Raw genomic sequence first — 22,654 nt, 5'->3', positions numbered from 1 at the left:
TTCCAATAGCCTACGGGCCCAGACCAGACCAGAGTGGATACTGTGGACAGCATCAAACTAATCTGACACATGGGAGTCACAGATTTACAAATATTATAATAAATGAAATGCGTAAACAGATTACACTGCAAAGAGAATACATAATTTATAATAGGATGGGGGTTTTTTTCTGCCACACTCGGATGATTATGGGTGATGCTCACATTTAAGTTTTGTTCTGGATGCTTCTTTAGGATCACCCTCCCTACCAGCCCGAGGAAGCAAACCTCTCCAAACTGTCCTTATTTGGGAAGCACTCCGAAGCCTTATTGTTACTGTTGTGACAAGAACAATGTATCTGAAAGGGGGTGGAAGACAGGGGCAAGGAAAACACTAAATAAAGATGTCTGGCTCTTAAAAATAATCACATAGAGGCTATTTTTTTTTACATTTGCATTCACATCATGGAAATCTTGTCAGCTGACGTTGATGCCAGCGCTCGCCTTTGAAGTAGGTTTAAAAAAAGCTGTATTTAGTCGACATTGTGTGCAGAAGCTAATTTATAGGAGCTGACCCTGGCTCCTCTTTTGTGCAACAGCCATCTTGGAAAACAATGGCAGGAAGGCTTGAAACTTAAGAGGAACTGAATCTGCTGTTTTCCCATTTATTCTGCTCTTGTTCAATGCAGAAAATTTCCCTCCCCATGTAAAATAGCTCTGCTTTTTTCATGTCCAACAGGAGTCATAAACTGATGTCTAAGCATACCATGGTCAGGCAATAGGACTGACTTTAACTGGACACATGGGGACAGTTGTTTTGTACCGCATGGGGTGGGTTGGAGGGGGGCGCCGACAGAGGAAGCCATTGCTGCCTGGCGACCTCGTGGTGACCCAGTGGCCTCCTCATGGAGGGATCAAGGCCTAGAAGGGAGCCGGCTGAGGGTTAGAGGTTTAAGGGTAACAAATCAAGCAACACTTTAGCGGTATTTAACCCCCACATACCATATCTCTCTAACTGCACGAACAGTCCACAACTAGGTAAGAAAAAAAAGAAAAAAAAAGGACCACTTGTTTTTATTCTACTAGTGAAAGTTCTCTTCTGTAACACAAAATGTTTTCATGAAGTTCAGACAAGAGAATCACTTTACTTACATTTTACTTTCCCCTGAGGTGTGCTTTGATTTATCTTTCTGCAGGACAGCACGTGAGGAGATTTGCAACAATATCCAAACTCTTCTGCGTTTGGCTGCACTATAGCGCATGTGGAATATGGAAAATGATTCCTCTTTTACACAAGGTTCTTCACCTTTTCTTTTTCTTTCCTCCTGTCGTTTTGTGTGCCATAAAAAAAAGACAGGGACCTCCTATAGGCTGTGCATATCAGACTCTAAAAGCATCACTCAACTTTATGTTTTGGTACCCCGAGCCCAGCTGTGTTTCTTCCATTAGTATCTTCTCATAAAACGCACCGAGGTTATAAAAATGAGCAACAGACGACCACTAGATAGTCATCCGCCTTTACATGGTAATCAGGTGGTTCTTTGTACCTGAAGGTACTCACGGCCAAAGTATATAAAATTTATTGTGCTAATCCTGAGAGCAAGAACATACAGGGAACAGTTTGAAAAACATTTATTAAAGTGAAAGAGATACAAAAGAACAGAGAAATGTCTTGTTTCTTATCATATGATCCACTGAACTTGATCATACGGCTTATTTTAATGTTTGAACTTTATTTATTTTTTAAACAGTGCTCTAGTATTTTATTTTGGAAGCGATCACACCTGGATATTTTACAAATTCTTTAAAATACCAAGCATGTGAGCTAGTTTCCCAAATGCAAAAATATTATTTATATGGATTTATTTTATTATAAATTGAATATCATGGCATGCTTAATTTGTCATGAACACTGCTCAGGCTCTTTTTACGTTTCCTCAGACTAAATGACCAGTCCATTGACCACAAAAGTTATAATCCCAGTTAAATTACTATTTCAGTTAGTTTTTTAAATCATTATTAATTAAATAATACAAAATTGTTGACATCGTGGGAATAGAAGTATATACATGATGATAGTTGCTTTAAATTACTGTACAGACAAAGAAAGAGAAAAAAAAAAGTGGCAAAAGGTCACTGTGAGGGTAGCTTTAATCAGAAATTATCCTGTTTACCCCCCTACAGAGTGACTGAGAGGGCACTGAGTGACGCAGGTGAGAGGCTGGCGTTCACCAAGCCCCCTGACCGCACCTCTCTTATCAGCCGATGGAACGGAGGAGGAAGGAGTGACAAAGGCCAGGGCTTTGGGTGTGATAAGCAAGGGTCTTATGTCCTGCTCTGGTCCTCTAAGTACCATGGCCGTCCACCGCAGGAGGCCATCCAAAGGCTAGGTGTTGACCACAAGCAGAGTCTGGCTGTGCACTGTTGGATGTGCAGAGCGCTGTTGTGTGTTTACACGAGGCTGCTTTGTTGCGGTGAATGACAGGAAGAAAGCGAGATACAGACGGAGAAAGAGGGTCAGGTGGAGTTCAGGGCAGATTTTTTTGCCAGCTGATATCACGCTGCAGGAAAGCCAAATTGCTTCCGGATCTATAGCAGGAATTCACCCCCGCATAGTTCAGTGTTTCTAACCTTCCCATCTCCTTGTTGCTCTTATTCCCTATTCCACATCTAATCTTTTCTCACTCTTTATCCTCCTTATGGCTGTCTGCTGATCGCTCCTGCTGGGTGGTATGACACAGTGTGACGATGTCTGCAGGGAAACAATCTTTAAGCAGGATACCTCGGTCTCTCTGGCAGTCCAGCTCTCCTATGAAACCATACCAGTAGATCACAAGGCCAGGGCCAAACCTGCAGCACAAAACAAAAACAGAAAAGTGGTGTTTTGTTACTAAATGACATACACTTTCAAATTTATATAAACAAAATGCTTTTAGCTGTTAACTTTGAAAACAGAAGATCGACCAAAACAGCAGAAAGAAGTACAGATCTTGAATGATTTGCAGTAGATATGGTAGCTCTGGTAAATTCTTTTGATCACCATACAGGAAATGTGCGCTGAATAAAACAAAAAGGCCACTTAGAAGATAGGGATCTTTTTAAATGGCCGATACACTCTCAATCACATTACAATGGCAGTGAAATAACAATATTCTTAAAAATAACAAACGCTGCACCAAAGGCCTCTGAATCCTGTCATCGGAATCTTTTGGCACATAGCTAGGCATGCAAAGGTCAACACAAAGTCTGAGACTTAAACATCCTGCGTGGGGTGCTTCATGTCTGCCAGTCCAACAGTGTCCAGCTGTTTGATTCACAAGCACTTTGACAGAAAAAGAAACTGTATCTTAATTGGCTAGAACTGCACTTTCTAATGGGAAAAATAAAAGACTCCACACTGTTTAAAGATATATTTTTCCAGTCATTTTTCTTGCCTTCTGCAGTAATATTTTTGGAGCTACTGTAGACTGAAGACACCATAGCTACTGTATATTTTAGGTTCTGCTATAGTTTGAGATATTTACTAGGAGAGTGCAAAGTTGTTTCACTACTTCTCTAAGAAAATATATCTTCTGTCAAGTCATTTAAGGCCCAATGAGCCACCCATGGCCCTTTCTGCCTCATATAGATCATGTCTATTCTTTGAACATTAGTTGCCATGCATAAAAGACATGTTGGAGTTGAACTCTGACTGGAGAGCACTTCAGCCCCAACGTGCATGACCTGTTTCAAGGGGGCTGACAGCGCTCCGGGTCCAGATACTCCACTCTCAGACAGTTAACAATGCTGCGGGGCCTCAGGAGAACTAGAAAGGAAACGAGCCAAAGGGCCATGGAGAGCAGTGGAAGTTCAGCTCCAAGGTAAAGTACATAAAACCTTGAATGTGTGATCAGTCATTTGATGCTGAATTTTTGACTCAAAACCATAAAATTGTTATTTTGACAGTGAACTTTTTGCATTTTGTGTAAATACACGAGATATGTGATATATGAGATTATTCTAAACATATAAGCATCTGACTTTTAATGAAATACTGTAAGAACATAAAAAAAAATATGAACTTCAGACTGATCTGTTGTGCCATTGTCAAATATACCTGCACCGTGCTGTGTTGACCGGAGCCTTGAGGCAGTGCATGTTTTACATACAGCACTTCTGTGGAGACACGTGTACAAGAAAATATGTGACTATAGACGCACACCCCTCCCTCCAAGAGGCCCTTGCAGCAGTACATGCTCCTGCACTCCATCCTATGCTTTACAGTGTGTGATTTACGGTGCTGTATCTATGAGCGAACGGGCCAGAGCGCTAACAGCCCTGCAGATGCACACTGCAAGTTCACCACAATGTCACACTCATAGCTCAGCCTCTCAGCACTGCACAAACCCCCAAACTCTCATCATCTCCATGGTCCACTGCTCTACATGGTCACCAATTCTTAATATGGAAATGTTATGAAGACACAACCTAAACATTTACATTAGACGACTTCTGAAAAGAGGTTATGCTCTACTTTTCATTCAGCCGCCATGCTATATGTATTTCCTGTGCTCTGGCTGGGAAAGTGAGGCTGAATAGAGGGAGAAACGGGAGCCTGCTCTCCACAGAGTGGAGAGGGGCAACACTCTGAAAAGGTTAAAACTGTACATCAACAGATAAGGCAGCGGTGCACGATACATCATGTCCCAGGTCTGTCAGGGGAGGCTAAGTACAAATTGAAACTAGCAAAATTATAAACACTGGGGAGCCATGTCACCAAGGCCTTTCCATACCGTAAAGAAAATAAATGGACTTTGAAACCTACTCAGCATTAATACAAGTCAATACTACAGGGACCTTGAGGTAAAAAAAATCTGAGACAGGGAATAGAAACAATAACAAAGTGGGAGGGTCAGGGGGCAAAGACTATGCCTGATAGCTACAGCATGAGATTCTAAAAAAAAGTTCCAAACATCATCCAAACACTGCAGAGAGCAACAATAAATATGAAGCTTTTTATACCACTACTATATTTAGGCTCTTTGAAGGTGTAATGCCTGAGGAAGTGAATAGAAGTTCAGTTTAAATTTGTAAGCAAATGAAGGTCTAATATGTAGGCTAAATTATTTTAACCTGGCATGTGCTTATTACACACAACCTCAAAGTCAGACTCCGCCATCCACCAATAAACGCCAAACTATGTAACAAGATGGTGAAATCGTTTGTGAAATGCACCTAATTTCAGCAAGAAAGCCACTTGACAAGCTTCAGCGTGGATTGGTGTTGCCTGCCATGCTTTCGTTAGTGTTAATGAGCGGCTGGTGGCCACATTTTCAGCAGGTGCCAAGCATCTTGCTACTGCAGCTTAATGAGAGCAAGGCACTCAGGAACAAAAAGCCCTGAATGGTGAAGAGGCAGTGTTATTAGCCACCCGTGCACACACACACACACACACACACACAACACACCATGAAGCAAAACCTTCCAAAAACAGCCAAGGACAGAAGGACAAAAGGGCATCTTCACATCGTAAATGAAAAACGTACATAGAACGGTGTTTCAAAAATTCACTGCATTGATTTTCAATTATTTTCAGCCTGTGTTAAAGAATTGCAACAGCTTAAATGTCAACCGCTAAAGATAACAAATCTTATTGCTTTTTTTAATGTCTTATTTTAAATTTGATGCTAGCAACAGGTGTAAAAAAAAATGAAACAGAAGCATGTTTACTGTGTTCCACCATTTTTGCTGATTGCCACACTGGCTGAAAGTTTAGGAGCTGACAGAGGCAATAAATGTAGTACTGAAAGTGAAATATTTTCCTGTTCTTGCTTCATAAATGATTTCAGCTTCTCACCACTCCAGGTCTAAATGTTTTTGTTTTTAAGTTTGAACATGGTGTGAAGTCATGTTTTTGTGATATGCACATATTGTGGAATTGAGCAGTTTTGATGCATTAAAACACATTTCAAAGATGACATATGTGGCTTTAAATATTTAGTATTTGTCATTCAGCTATGAAAGGATCCTTAACATAAGAGATTCTGTGATTTGTCGGGATGCTGCTTGTACCAACTAGTATGTTGGTTGGTGGCTTTTCAAGAGGATGAGGAGTTAAGGATTTCCAGCAAGAATGGAGAATATTGATTCATCAGAAGAAGTGTTTTTTTTTACTTCTCAGTCCATTATAAAACAGCTTCAACTAAAGTAAGGCATGGACTGGGAGCGTTCCTGAATCTTGTGTTGACCTTTTATATGTCTTTCTTTTACTAGTTTGAGTTTTCATCTTCTTTTAAGGATATAGCAATACAATATGCACATATGTGCATGTATTTCATAGGGTTTTATTTATCCTAATGCATTGTATATATTGAAATCCATAAATTGTTAGGATTTTTATAACTTCAGGAAATTGCCATGTTTTCTAACTTAATCTGTTTTTTCTTTATTTCAACTTTTGCCTTTTGAAACGTTAAGCAACTTTTCTAACTCCTGTTTGAAATATGGTGCTGCCATGAGGTTTAAAATAAAAAGGTTTAATAAATAATAATCAGCAACTGATATGTTTATTTCATGAGACATTTTTATTTAAACAGTATATGTATGATTTGCAAAAAAACCCCAAAAAACTTTTGATCTTTTATGAAAATGAGGTTGTAAATATGCAATAAAAATAACTATTTTAAACAACGTGCAAATTGCTGGAGGTCGAAAGGAAACTTCTGAAAAAAAACTGAGGTATTTTTTGTAGCTACAACACAATGTTTATTTAATTTGCCACATTTGGTGAGAAAAAAAAAAAACTTTTTAAACTGGGAGCCAACAACCTTTGTCAAAATACATGGCATGATGAATTATTTAAAAAAGTCAAGATGAATTTACTTGCCAGTGTAAAACACCCTTACCATTTCTTTTTAGATACCACACAGAGCCGTTTCAAACAAATGCCTCAGAAATGATTTAGACAGTGCAAGCTTCTACCTGAGGGTGAACTCTGCGTCTCTGAGGGTTTCCATAAAGGCCCCTTTGTTTTCAGCATCCATACATCAGGTCACAGGGTTGGGCTGCAAAAGCATTGCCAAACATGAGCCTTATTTAGTCTTTTATTGCTCTCTAGAATGCAAGAATGAAAGCTGTTCAACCTTTTTTTTAAAAAATGGACAGCATCAAGACTGATCAGGTTCAAAAAGTACAGATAAGTGTGCTGAAAACTATCCAAAGCAAAAAACAGAAAGAAAATGTGCCTCAGTGACAAATGCCCTGTTCTTTAGAGGTCAGCATTTACAGGGTTCGAATATGGCTGAATGATGTATTAGTGGGTGTGAAATTTTAGAATGTGGCAGTGATCCAGGGCTTGCTTGCCAGGTGATTTGGCCCTGCAGCTAATCACTGTAAATCCACCGCATTGTGTATTTTAATAGCCTTACAGTAAGTGCTTGTAGCAAGCCAGCCACCCTGACAAAGATGACACCCCTGATAAGTAAAGCTTCTGTGCACAAATCGGATATTTAAAGGCTGACTCTGCCTGGAGGGGCATCCTAGAACAGGGAGGTAAATAATCCCTTGCTGCAAACTATACAGCCTACTCACCATAAATAACAGGAATTGAACAGAAGAGTTAACCTCCCACAGACAAGTTATTAACGTGACTAGAGCTAAGAATAGAACCCTTTATGCTGCACATTCCCTTTGTCTTCATAAGCGCATCAAATTCAGCTCAGGTATGTAAAATACGCAGACATAATTATCTTGAATGGAAGGCGGGATGTGGTTCAAAGTGGGCGACACTTTGTGTCCACGCATAGTTGGGTAATATAAAGTTAAACACAAAAATGTGGGAGTGTCACTGTGCTGTGACTTGTACCATGCAGCAGAAAGCAATTTACTGTAATTTCAATAATACAAAATATTGATGAGATTAAATGATTAGAATAACAGCTGTCACCCTTTGGATCAGCTGTTTCTTCTGCTCTAAAACAACTAACCTGATCTACCTTTCATTCACAAACACTGGCATTTTGTTTTCTAACACACATCAGCTCCAGTATTCAAATGCAAGGGGTGCTGGTAACTAACTGCCAAATACATTAATTTCCACTTTTAAACAAACAAAAAAAAAAATATATATATATTTTTTTTAAACAGAATTTACCTTATTTGAGAAATATGTATTGGTGCATTCAAAGGTGTTAAGTTTTCATATAAAACTAAGATACTAAGGACAAGAATAATTAACCGTTTACAACTGGCACAGGCTTGGTTTTGTATAAAACAAGATTATAATTATTATTATTAATAACATTATTGCACCCTTTCCTTCAGCGTAGATATTTATGGGAGTGTCTCTCTTACAACATAAAGCATTTAAAAGAACATGCAGCACTCTTCGTTTGTGGGTAATTATTTTAAATGCCAAAATTAAGAAACTATCAGAACATACATTATCAATTGCAAAGACTAAATATTCTTATTCAACTTTGCATCTAAGACTACTTAAAACTTTTGACTAAAATGACTGGTGTAATATTAGCAGCACTAAAAATTCTTGCCTCTTCAAGTTCTGTAAAATGAAATCTTTTGTTTTATCTAAAGCACCATAACCTCTGTAAATCCACTTCTGTGAATATCTCGGAAGTGGATTTAGGCCAAGAATTACTACACAAAATTAACCTGCTTAATTTGTTTTTAAAATAAGGCATTTCATATATAAACACAATTTAGAATCTTCCCTATTAAACGAGATATGATTTGCAATAAGAAGTTAAATTGCACTGAAAACAATCCATTTGTGATCCAATTTTTAAAATGTATAATAGTATTAAAGATGTGTTTATGTGCTGCAGGAGGACAGCTGTTTGATATATGCTTTAGCTTTCTGATCTACTGTAATTCCCTTGGGCCTTTCACCAATTAATCTAAACTTTGAATTTAAGTGGACCATCTTAGATCGATAACTATCTGCAGTAATTATCATGCTAATTTAATAATAACTGTTACCCAAAACCCCTCTTCTTTCATGACCTCAGTGCTATCACAGTTTTTATCTTCCACCATCAGTATCACTTTCTCTGACCTCATTCCCCCTCAAAAAAAAAAAAAAAAACCTCCAATCCCCTCAGCCACACACTGAAATTAACAAAAAGCTTATCAGCTTACACACACTCTCACATAGTCTGACAGCTGACTGATTACTTCAGCTATACATGTGACTGAGTTGATAAATGTTACCATTATTTTTAGTTTAAAAGTACAACAGAAAGATACAGAAACCCATACAGATGACATCATCTAAATTGTAAACAGTTAAGAATTGGATGCATGATGCCCTCCTTTTTTAAAACATCCTCCAGTCACAGGGAGGAGTTTTAATCAGTGTTTGGAACTCGTTAAGTCTCTTAACTGAGCATGTCGCCTAACACATTAGCAACACATATCTGAGGGACAAGTGTACTCTGTGTGTGTAATGTGTGCTGGTGCCTCCTTAGATCTACGGCGTCATGGAGAAATGTGCTTTGACACACTTAGGTCTGCTATAAATGTGGAGCAAAACCAAACAAGGTGGAATCTGGATTTGTCTGCTAAAAGTTCAAAAGGTAGGCCAAGCAACATATAAGGCACTGCCTAAATCCAAACAGTCTACGTACGACAGCTCTGTAAAGACTCAGGAACAAATTAAAGTTGGCTACAAATTATAGTAAAACTTATTTGTCAAGTGGTGAACCATAATGATAACAAACAGTATCAATTTTAATAGATGGAATAAAAGAAAGGCTCTGGTAGAGAGAGGGTTAATACTCAGACAGTTATTTTCTCAGATATTGACTCCCCATCCTCAGTAATGACGCTCTACATCATGAAAATGGCTTGATCTCTTCAGTTCCGACGCGCTGAGTGGGTGTTCATTAACACTAGATGCTGATATTAATAAAGTCTGTTATGGTGATTGCCGCAAACGATGTCTCCTCCACAAGAAATTTACTTAAAACCACGAGACTGTATGAACTGTGTCTGTGAATCAGGATAAGTGCGAATTTATCTAAAATACCATTATAAAAGACGTGTTTGAAAGAGCCTTAAGTATAATTCATAGGCAAAGTAAAAGAGTAAGTAAATGTAGGATTTCACTGGGCTCCAACTGTTGGAGACTAGTTGGTGACTCAAAATCGTGAGAAAATAGGTGAATTTTCAGCCAGTCTTACTGAATTCTGAGTGTTTATGACCAAGCAATAAGTCAAATGTTTGAAAGTAGTCCACTTCTGTGTGGACATCTTGTAAAACTGTATTCTAGGCAATACACATTATTTTGTTGTTTATCTCCACCCACATCCTACCCTCCTTGGCCTGCTCTGCTCCCATCTAGGCAGGTGCCCCCATGTTTATGATTTAATCTCTTGGAGTAGCTACACATTTGAAATGGAGAAAAAAAAAGCAGATTTGGAACAGTTTTTAAAAAATAATTATTTATTATTGGTGTGATATTTAGACTTTGACATTCGAAGCTGTAGCTTTGAATCTTTCCTTTCATATGAAAGCTCCTGTGCTGATGTCAAACTACAGCTCTAGTGCAATAAAATTACGAAAACCAAAAAGGGTTTGAGACACCCTTGACAACTTTGTCACTATTATGAGAGAAAATTTGTCACACGATTTTTTTGAACATTTCAAAATTAAAGCAACAAGACTGCAAGCTTCTGTGACTCACTCAATAACTTCCACAAACATTTCAGGACATTTTGGAGACTGTTGTTTCCAACAGTCGCAACCCAATTAGATACCACTTTAGGTACAAGAACGTTCAGGATGTTTTAAATATTTTCAGATAAAACCTACAAGCTTATAAAGCCAAGCACATCACAAATTTGGATATCTGTCCACTGGCCTTTGATGAGTTCACATGTGTGTGTTCTGCTTCGAGACAGGAAGCTCCCCACGGTGGCAGGTTTGCTGAGAGGCTTTGCAGACAGAAAGAAGCACATCGTCAGGGGGATACATGCTCCTTTAACCTGATATTGTGAACTCCCAGCAGCCCTGGCTGATAATTGCCACCTGTCTCTGGGGGAATGCAGTCAAAGGAAGGCACTACAACGGCCATTTTGTATCTGCCCGTGCTCCTCGCCCCCTCGCAGTCTTGGTCCTAATCCTGGCTTTAGCCCTTGCTGCTAATGTGTTTTCAATTTAGGATGTTTCCCCCACTACAGGCATGGCCCTAATCAACAACAGTTTGTACTGTAACCTTATCTGGCCTTACTAGGGCATGCTGACCCGGCGCCTGCAAACCTGATGCGTCCAGCAAAGCGGAGTGTGTACATGTATAAATATGTTCATATGCGAGGTCATGAGATGTGTGGTATTGAAATATACATAACCACACATGCAGCGGCACTGAACATGCAATATAAGAATGTCACTTAGCATTCATCATTAAATGCAAAAATAAATATTTGCATTTAATGATTAATGATATGAAAGAAATAAAATCTGTCGTCTTTTTTTAACCTGATGACATTTAATAAAATAAGTAAAGCAAATGTCTGTAAAATACGTTGTAATATAGTATTAATTTAAAATGTATTTTTAGAGAGTGACAAATGTTCATGCCAAATGTTCCTCCATGCCGATAAATCCCCATTATCCATTAGGTTAATCTTTGCGATATTCAGTAATAAGTCTTACATTGTACATCCACCAGCAATTTCAGTGAGGAAAAAAATCAAAAGTCATGGAAGGGCAGGTGTGAATGTTTGTTGTGTAGGCCTCCTGACCTCTGCATCCATGAGAACAACTCTGGCACAAAATTAGAGTGAGGTCTCTAATGTCTCCCAGAGAGGGAGAGAGAAAGAGGGAGAGGAAAAAAAAAAGAAGGCCTGGCTTTCGTCCAAGTCAGCACCTTTGGAAGTGCAGTCGTATTACCACCACTAAATCAACATGTCAGCGCCCGGCCCACTGAACTTTTTCACCCAGACTCCAGAGCTTACGGCTATCCTGCACGACTAATGAATAGGTGAGAGTACCCCTCTTTCGGATAAAAAGAAACGGGGAAAGGAGACACTAAAAGAAATACAAATTACAAAAAGATGCTGTATTTCTTTCTGGCACATAAAACATTTTGCATTCAGCAGTATGGGCACTATGTTCTACACATGGCATATTGGTTGTACTAGTTGAGTAATTCAGTCAACTACAGGTATCCCTACAATCAGTCCAAAATTGAATTGCCCCAGTTTGGGGTGAGTTTGGAGGCGGACACAGGCAAAGGTCCACAGAAATCTGTGTGCTTACTCGGCAGTCTGTTTACATTCCTAAGGGTAATTTTAGCCCCCAGGAGAGAGCAGGGTAGGGGGGCCAACATGTCATTGTGGCTTGTCAGTGTTCGATGGGCTAGCCAGCGCAGTAACGGCACCTAGAGATCTGGGTGGTACATAAAAACACACATACAGACACACAACCAAATCTTCAAAACAGTGACACTCGTAAGCTATCTGGATTTAAACCCATATTTTTCTAGTTAAAAAAAAAGAATTAAGTCACATTTTCTCTATGATAACAATAGCTAATCTGATGAATAACGATACAGAGACATGTCACGTGGAAGAGTCCTGTGAATAGACCCACTGGACGGCACAATTCATTTTGAACACCACAGGCTATTCCCATTGTTTTCACTGAAAATCTGGGGTTGCAAATCTAATTTCATTGTAGTTTTTAGAAATTTGCTAAGCAAACACATCAATAATCCATGCTCAAGAAGAGCAGAGGACTTATGTGTGCGTGTTGGGATTTGCTCCCAGCCCAGAGTGTCCCTTCAAAGGGCAAAGGAAGCAAAATGTCTGTTGTGTTTGTGTTTGAACACACGTGTAACAGAGAAGGAGAGTGACACACAGATAGAGGAGGGAAGGAGAGAGCGACTCAGAGCTTATCGAAACTAATTAGGCAAGGGATCAGGATGGGAAGTTAAATACTGGGCTACATGTAATGAAAGAAGCAGAGTGGGGGACATCCAGGGGTCAGGCCCACACCAAACAGTGGTCCTCAGGCAATCTGGTATTGATTTTCACTCGTTTGGGGATGAAGGTGGGATGGGAGGGAGGGAGAGGCAGTAGGGCAGAGTCTAAGGGTCTTGTGAGTTGTCAACTTGACAGTTTAACCCCTTTTGGAGTAGAACAAACAAACAGAGGGATCTCCTGGGCTGACAGCGTTGATCTGTCATAGCGATGACACTGCAAAGCCCCACACAATGCCCACACAGGAGAAGCAAGTGGGGAGGAAAAAGGAGGGAGGGTGAGTTGATACAGATATGCACAGGCACATTCCTTAAGCCTAGGAAGATAGGACTGGGATTCTTTCACTTTTAAATACTCTAGAGAATCGAAAAAGAACATTAAATTATTGCATTTAACAAAATGTCATGTATTTAACAAAATTAGAACATTCAAAATTGAATACAAACAAAATAATACACTATGTATCAATGTATGCATGATTCTATTGAAGTTATGCAACTAGAGAGTTAAATACAAATTTCTGGCAAATTTTGGTTGTTTAAAAAGTTCAGGCGTCTCTGATCTAAACTATTGGTGATTTTCTACAACCTGACAGACACACAGATGTCAGAGTTCCTCTCTTGTCATTCAGTTTGAGCAGGCCATCACCTCAAGCACCTTCCCTCTCATGTCTATAAACACTTGAAGACCTCTTTCACTCTTACTCCAAGACTGCCTCATCGCTTTGTCACATTGCCAAAGGGGATTCCATTAGCCTGGCCAACTCTAACTTATAGTTAACACCCCCCACACTCTCACACACACACACACACACACACACACAAGCAAGCAAGGAGACATACACAAAGAATGGCGAATGCTCACAGCTAAGGCTGTCCACATCAAATTAGAGTGGACCCTATCGTCCCTATTATGGCCTGGGAATGCTCCATCATCACAGATGCTACGGGGTCCCTCACTTGTCAGAAGTTGTCAGACAGATGGGGAGTCTGGATACACACAGCTGACAGGTAATCTTAATGTCTTCAATTAGCCCAATTAGGCCTGTCATAAACAATTCGATAAGTGTTCAAGCAACACAAACAGATAAATGCACACACAACAGCGCAGAGACGCACACACTCACACGCCATGGTCTGCAGGGTATTAATGAGAAGGGTAATGGGTATATCAGTAGATGGTTGACTTGTCTTTCGTATCAAGGAGGGGTGTGTCCCCATCCCTTGCTTTCAGCTGTGCACTGCTGGCTGCTACCAGGTCAGTTCAAATTGTACCATCTCCTTTCATTAGCACGTCGCTGGATGAGAATCTGAAAGGCCGTGACAAAATTCATTTGAGACGAGTGGGAGCAGATTGCCTGAAGCAGGTGCTATAAGGAAGATAAAACAAAAGCAGGACCTTTGTGAATCTCTGTGTGTGCATATATGTATGTGATTTCTATTTGTGTACTTGTCTACTAGAAAGGCTTTTCTCTGGTTTTCAAAATTGGTTTCTATCCTTGCTATGGTAAATGGGTAATGACACAAAAGGGCTTTTTTTGGGAGAAAAACGTCCAGATAAGATTCTACATTGCACACACTTGAAGCATTTACTATACTGGGTCAAATCTAAATATTAATTAAGAGTGATTAAACAAATCAACACCTTTTGTGCAAAAGTGTGTGATGTTAGAGAGCCGATTAATTTCTGTCCTATAAATTATCTTATCAGCAAAGAAAAGGTGGCACCTAAGCTCCATCCTTGGTAATTTTTCACTAAACTTTTCTTAACTTTATCCATTTACTTGCATTGTCAGTTTACGGTGTGATGTAGAACACAGCTCAAAAACTGTAAAACAACAAAACAGACATCATTCGCTACAATCAAGCTCGCAAAAACAAAAGTCGAACAAAGTTAATATCAATATTTGAACAAAAACTTTACATCAACATTGCCTTAATCTTGCACACCTTCATGCAGCTTTAGTCTCTGGATATTTATAGCATTGTTGCATTCAGGCAGAGGAGAAAAAAATCCATTAAATAAATAAATAAATGTGTGCTATGTTCTGAATTGTTAAATGCCAAGGCAGGGTTTCCATCCAAGGAGACAAACAAACTATCATGAAGATTTTTGATGGACCTCCATCTCCATTTCTGACCCTTACCTCCAGTGAAAGCTCAAAAACCATCTGAGGAAGGGGGAAGAATGAAAGAAAGGAGACTAGGAAGAGAAAAGCCGTCACAGGGAAGTTGTATTAGGAAATTGCTTTTGGCAACTATTTGTTCAAGCACCAGATTTTTTTCGTCTTTATGCCAACCCAGCGAGCCCCCATTGGAAAACAGGGCAGGTCCCCCTAATGAGTAATCTATTTCAAAGAAGTCGTGTCTGGGCATGACAGTTTACTGAGAGGCTTGAAGAACTGGTAATTACCAGTGTTACGGGGCAATTAATGCATATTACACTGCGGCACTCATGGTGGTGACTGTCAGCTCCCCAATAAAAATGAGCACTCTTCAGCTAAAGGGTGACATTAATTGGGCCCTTAATGACTATGCAGAGGAACCAAGCCAAATAGGAACAAAACAGGGGACTCACTCTGACACTAGCAGAGGGCTGGAAATTGGACTAAAAATGAGATTAATTGCTGTTTAGAAAAAAAAGATGGGAAAATGTGGTGAAGGGAAGGGGGAAAGTGAGGTTGGAATTATAGGGTACAAAAAGCAAGAACCGTTCGTACAGATGACAACTCAATTAATTATTTTACGCTATTTTCTTTACCTTAGGAAATGCAGACAGACCTCTGGCCAATTTTTGGACTGTCTTGATATGTAGCTCATTGGATAAACAGCTACACTTACATATCCCAAGGTATCTACACAAAGTAGTATTGTTATTACGGTTAATATGATAAAACCATCTAATAGTTTCATTTAAAGAACAAGAAACTTTTCTACATGTTAGTAAAACCATTTGACATACACAAATGCATATATCTGTATTTTTGTAGGCATGAATAATGTACAAAGGACCAAGTATTTTATTTAATTTTAAGTTCAATTTAAAAAAAAATAATTAAAAAATTAAACAAAGAATTAAGCATTTTGCAGTTGCAAAATTTCCTAAAATGGTTTAGAGCTTTAGAGTGGATTTTAAGTAAAGCTTTATTAAAAGTAAGAACACCACCCTGCAGACCTACCACCCCATCTTTTTTGTTTAGAAAAAGATCAAGGATGTGGTGGAGACATTAAGTAATTCTGATTAATGTTGCAAAAGCTAGGCACGTACTGAGCACCACCTGAATATGCAAGCTCCAAATCGCAAAAATATCTGCATGCAAAACATGCCGTCATTTGCATACATTTTTGATTCTGGATTTCCTAGCTATTTAAATATGCAGTTAGAAATAGTCCAGCACTGCCTCTTGCGCTGTCACGCTGCACACTCACGCTGTACACTCACGCTGTCATTGGTCCTGATAGAACTCTTCGGCTTCAAAGAGAGCTTTGCAATGGAGAAGAGAATGAGCAAATATTTGAATTGCAAAAACATATCACTTTCCGAAGAGAGAAGATTCAAGACAACTTTTTAGAGGTAAAAAAAAGGCTCCCAACCCACAGCAAGCTAACCCTCTGCACCCAAGATAGGAAAGTCAACATATTCATAGCTTAAGCACTCTTATAGCTAATGTACCATATCCAAATTTGTGTAATGGGATATGACACATCTTAGAGGGGATTTTTGGAAAGAAAAAAAAAACTTTAATTTGAGGAGAGAACCATAAAATGTTTAAGCTGCTTCTGTATTTAACCAAAATGCAGCATACAAATCCAGGTTCTCAGACAACCTGACACGGGTTTGATTATAGACTGAAGTGTAATTAGCTACTTAGTTTATCCTGTGGAAGGTTGAAGTGAGCATCACCACCATTCTTGCCGGAAAGCACACGGAGACCATAAGTTTCTGAGGACAATCTTTCTTTCTAAATTTCTAAGTCAGTCTACATTTGAGGAAAATATTTTCATGTTTACAATTTTTGCAGGAGCTAAAAAATGTTAATGACAAAGAATATTCTTAATTTAATGCCAAAATAAATGGCACATTTTATTCAAAAGTTATGAGTAATTCATGGAGGCAATGAATATTTCGTGCACTAAATACCAATTTTCAGAAATTAGAAAATAAAAACATACTTCTACAAATGGGGAAAGAACATCCGCAATGTTTGTGATCTTAAACTGACTCCACAGGTTGAGATCCATCTCAAATGTAAATTTAGGCCGTGTCAAACATACTAACAAGACATGAAGAATTACTGTAATTTTATTTTAGACACTTAGTTACTGATGGGAAAAAAAAAAGAAAGCATACAATAACCAGAGTTGTTTTTTATGCTATTGTCGACATCACTACCCTAATCCAAAAGTCCAATCCTTCTGTGTTCTCCTTCAGGGCTACCAACCTATTTGTAGACAACTTGGAGACAGGTCTAAGCAGAAATCAAACTTGAATGATGGATAGCTTTACAACACAATGACCTCTGTCACTGAGTTTTGCCCTAAATCAATGGTGCCGATAAGGGCCCTGCGCCAACGCTTACCCTGATATGTTCACCAGCAGACCTTATCTCTGGCAGGAGGAAGTATGAGTAATAACTAAAGACAAGCTACAACAAAACCACTAACCCCACCTTGTCAAACATAATTTACAATGTATATCCTTTTACTACCCCCACTCTTCTGCTGTTAAACAGTAATTATGAGAACTAAGGAGAATTTGGACTGCAATGGAGATTAATCTGTTAAAGGGCAATGGAAGAGCTTTGCAAATATCTCTGGTGCAAATGAGGCTTAAATTTTATTTTATTTGGGGGGGGGCAGACCAAGGACTGACAAACTCAACTTTTCTATTTCTGGCATACACAGAATCATTTGCAACATTATGAAGAAGATCCTTAATATTTAGAGCTGCCAAGTCTTTGAGAAGCAGCCAAACTTTTAGCAATGAATACAGAAAAAAGGTTAAAAGTCAGTAGTTTGAAATAAGGGCTGACAGGAAGTAAAGGCAAGGACTTCATAAAGTTTACATAAAAGACACACCATGACTTATTCAGTAGATTGTTTTTTTTCATTTGACTATATATGATGAAGTGCGTGTTTGTGACATATAAAGAGACATGAAAAGTAAAGCCAGAGGGAAAGCAATCCTCATGCAGTCAGAACAGAGAGTGAGACCAAACATGACATCAAACGTTGCAATTAGCTGACCCCTTACTCTAAGAGTCACAGCCTGAAAAAACCCTGCCTTTAAAACTCTGATTAAAATATATTTGCTTTCTCATTCAAAATGACATTTGACAAGGTTAGTAATATTTCAAGTAACTGCAAAAACATTCTTTTAGACATAATCCCCCACCCCCCCCAATCACTGTGTAGGGGTGCAGGTAACCTTAGAACGAGTTTCCCATGAACTCGATGCTACAATTTAAAAACAAAATGACTAGAAGAGAATTTAAAAAAAGAGGGGGTAGTTCAAAATATTTTACTTGAGTGTGTTTTGTTTCACCCATGGAGCTGAAGCTAAATATTTTCTGATCATTATTGAGAACATTTACCCCCTTCCTAATTCAAACCACAACAAATATATTTTAAAAAGTTGTTTTTTCACTTACCACCAGCCTTAGTCGGGACTTCATCAGGCAAAGACTCATGAAGTCTGAGGCTAATGTCCCTCAACTTGTCCAACCTACTCAATGGCAAGTTAATTGGAAAATGAAAGCAAAAAGTACACTTTAATGTAATTTATTTGCACTCTGCAACATAAACAGACTAGCCGTTGCTAAGGTTTACTGCAGTCACAACTTTGGCTGAGCATATTTTCAACTCAAAGTCAAAAAAAAAAGAAAAAAAGTCAAACAACGTGTATACAAAAAGCAATCTGTGATTGAGACAGTTGTCAGTCCTGATAAAACAAACTCAAGAGAAGCAACGGGGTAAAAAAAAATAAAAAATAAGAGGGATAGAGCAGAAATGGTCAGGCCAAAACTCTGTCTGAAGTTAATACAGTTTTCACATCCATTCCTGTGGCAGGAGAAGAGAATGTGAAGTGTCGGATAATACAGTGAGCCGGGCCAGGCTGAGCTGCAGCTGAGCTCAAATGGAAGTGGCACTTTCTATCAGAGGCCTTTCACCAGACAGCTCTATTCTGCCCGATGCCTTGTAACCTCTGTGACACACAGACACTTTTTACAAAATATAAGAATGGTCATTTAAAACACGCACCCGTCATTGCAGAGACAGATACTGGGTGTAAAGTGGAGGAAGATACATGGTGTGAACGTCCACGCTGATATAGATATCAGTCAAAAAGAGAAATAGATTTCTCTGACATCTCTGTGGCGGCTGTTCAAAGGAGGCGGGTCAAAGCCCCAAACTCAGTGAAGAGTTTATATTTCACTTGCTCAGAAATGTATGCCTGTTATCTTGCATCAATTCCAAAGGGAAAGGATTGGGTTGCGTTCGTTTCAACTTTCCGCTTCTGGTGAAACATTACATCGACAGAGGACAGAGTTGAAATTTGGATCACGTAATGAATAAGTTGTTCAGCCTATGTCACAAAGTTTGCTTCACAGATGCCATTAAAAAAAAATGTAATAAAACATAAATGAAGCTGGATTATCAAAACAAGAGATTTGAAAGTTTGCAAAATGACTCAATGAGCCACAAAGCAAAGTTTGTGAAGACAAATCTGTTGACCTTATGAATCTTTTACATAAACCCCCAACCTGAAGAGCAAAATCAGAAGGTCAGTACTTGGACACTGGCTCCTCATGTGTCTTTGATTACACACTCCCTCTAAAGGACAGGCCGGCAGAGATGTTTGAGCTATCAGGCAATCAGACCGCCGAGAGACGTGAAACTCAAACCAGAGGCAGGAGAGGGTGAGGGCTGCCTGGGANGGGGGGGTGGAGGGAAGGTCCCAATGAAGCTCTTAAACAAATGCCAGGCCTATGAGGAAAGGTATCGATGCGCCAGTGTCTCTTTCAGGTTTTCAAGCAACAACACGTTTAAATGACTAATACTGAGAGGTTACAAAACAAAGAGGGGCATTTTATTTGATATCTGAATTTTGGCACTGTTAATCAAGTAGACTGTCATTAACTATAATCATGTGCAATACAACGGAAATTTAATAATTTAAAATCATCTTCAAGAAGTAATGACGTTATGTGGTAAATGCAGAACCTTACATTGAACTATGATTTGGAAAGATAGGTGCACATTCAAAACAGAACCACTGCTTTTAATGCTATTTGGAAGGAGGCTGGGGTTTTAGTGAAGCACATTTTATTTAACTAATATTTCTACACATATCACCACTATTTGCTACAACATCAAAACAGTGAGATACAAAGAAAGAAAAAGTTATGCTCACTCGGATCAAATTATCAAAAGCTTTTGTAAAGATTTCACTCATTAAAATAATTTTATTCAAATCATTCTTTTATTAGTACAGCAGTCCAATCTCAAAGATAGCCTCCGAAACTGAACATTCGAATATGACAGCTGTCTTTGCTTACAATTGTGTATATTCACCTGTTACCTCCGCCAAGGAGGTTGTTTTCAGTAGAGGTGGTTGGTATGTTTGTTAGTTTTTAAGTAATCTTGCAAACAGACAGGTTCTGATTAAATTTTGAGAAAACGAGGTTGTCAAGAGAAACGATTAAAACTTGGTGGCGATCAAAGTCATGATTCAGATAAGACTTTTTGTTTTTAATGACAATATGGCCTTAGCGACGGTTTGTGCTCTACAAGTGCTTCTAGCTGTGCATTTGGATTTATGTTTCTATAAGTAAAACTATATCCAGATGACCACTTACAATGAAATTTACAATGAAAGTAATTCACTACATGTTAGAAAATACAAAACTGAAGAGGGGGAAAAAAACAAGGTTATTTGAGGGACAGTGGACCTATAAAAAGAAGCCTACTGTCTTGGTTATCTATAAGGAACCACTTATCACAAGCAGCCAGGTCCACACGGTGACTGATGGGTCTCCGCAGACCAAGAGTACCAGCACATTATCTGGTACACACAGAGCTGCTCTTTAAACACAAAGGCAGCAATATGAAGCATTGTTTCCTTGGCTGTCACCCTTTAAAAAATATTTTATTTATTTTTGGTCTAAAAAAAAAAAAGTGTTTACTGTTTTTTTGTGCTGACAAACCCACAGAGTCACAGCTTATCAAAATATAAATCAAAGCTAGAATAAATAGCCTGAACTGATCCATAAAACTGTGGCATAAAACACTTCATAGAGTTAAACCAAAGTAGCTCTTAAATAGCAAACATTTGGAAATGAGGAGAACGCTCAACGTCGAGAACAAAAACTATCAGTAATTTGTAACGCATAATAAAGTTGCAAACTGATAACTAAATTAAAAAAACCCTGATCTTTATGAATTTTTAAAAATATATTATGTAATCTTTATTGTGTGTGTTGAAAAAACCCCAGAAATTCAGGAAAATCTTTGTACATAAGTGCCTGCTTGTTTTTTTGGAAAAACCTGCAAATATGAGTTAAAAAAAAAACAAAAAAAAAAACAAAACAAAAAGCATTTAAAAATGTTCCTGATGTTCTGTCACAGGAAGGTAATTGGTTCAGCTTTAAGAATCTCTAACCAAATCTGGCTTTAGAACACACTGAAGAGCAAAACAACTTTTCTCACCATCTATACATCGCTATACATAGCTTGATTTGTGTAATATTTTAACAAATACTTGATTCTTTCTTTATTTTTTAAACCAAAATGACTAATGTTCATGTGTTATCTAAACAGATTAAAGCTTGGCCTCAAAGCTTTTTGTGAGGTGATGAGTTTCTTTTTTGTGCTTCTGGGTTGTATCTAATGATTATTTTTAATTTTTTTCCCCCCTTTTGTTTGTGATTCTAAAACAAAGACCACTACAAAAAGAATGCATTTCCTTCTGTGTAAGTCACTGATAAGTGTTTCAGTTACAGATTCAGAAAAATGGGCTTTAATATGTTGCTTTTATCGCCAAGCTTATTTAGTTGTGATCCAAACCATGCTTCCGTCTGAAAACGACTGTTATAGAAGTGTCTAGACCCATTTGGAGCTAAAGATAGGAGTGGAAATTACCCTCGTGCATGTGTGTACAACAATGACCTAAATTTACTAAAGAGAAACATGCGTTCACGCAGCTTTATAATTTTGGAGAAAAGTACGTATATGTATGTTTTTGCCTTCATATGTAAATTAGAAATTAAACTACAAAGGTTTAGGCAGAAGACCAAATAAGTCCTTCAGATGGACAGAATTAAGATGTTGAGAGTAACTGTGGATGTGCATAAAATAAAACATAATAAAAATCCTGAGCTTAAATAGATTTATGTTAATGTACTAAGTGTATGTTTAAAAAAAAAAACTTCTATAATGGAAAAAAGTAAAATACAAGAGCACAGCTTTTAAAAAATAACCCTATCTATCCAATTCTTGTTATTCAGCTACAGTGGTGTGAAGGCTTTTGTTTGATGCACAGTGTAACCCTTCTCTCTCCAAGTTCAGACAATATTGTTTCAAGTTTAAATTCACATCAAGGTTAAAATAAGATATCTTTTAGAGGTCGAGGAGCCATTGAAATTCACCTGTTGGACTGACTTCCACAAAAGACCCATCTATTCCATGCCCACTTTTA

At 38.4% G+C, this 22,654-nt stretch overlaps 1 protein-coding gene across 1 annotated transcript in view; it reads right to left on the bottom strand.

The window, feature by feature from the left end:
- Positions 1-1,593: 1,593 nt before the first annotated feature.
- The window catches only part of cdin1 (CDAN1 interacting nuclease 1), a 53,187-nt gene continuing 32,126 nt past the window's right edge, over positions 1,594-22,654 (bottom strand). The window contains exon 12 of the mRNA XM_017412066.3: positions 1,594-2,828. Coding sequence (XP_017267555.1) covers positions 2,660-2,828 — 169 coding nt within the window. The 3' untranslated portion in view covers positions 1,594-2,659. The remainder of the gene's footprint in view (positions 2,829-22,654) is intronic.

This window comes from Kryptolebias marmoratus, linkage group LG10, assembly GCF_001649575.2.
Source record: "Kryptolebias marmoratus isolate JLee-2015 linkage group LG10, ASM164957v2, whole genome shotgun sequence".
NCBI lineage: Eukaryota > Metazoa > Chordata > Actinopteri > Cyprinodontiformes > Rivulidae > Kryptolebias > Kryptolebias marmoratus.
The sequence above is the reverse complement of the archived record's forward strand: the minus strand, read 5'-3'. Positions and strand labels throughout refer to the sequence as shown.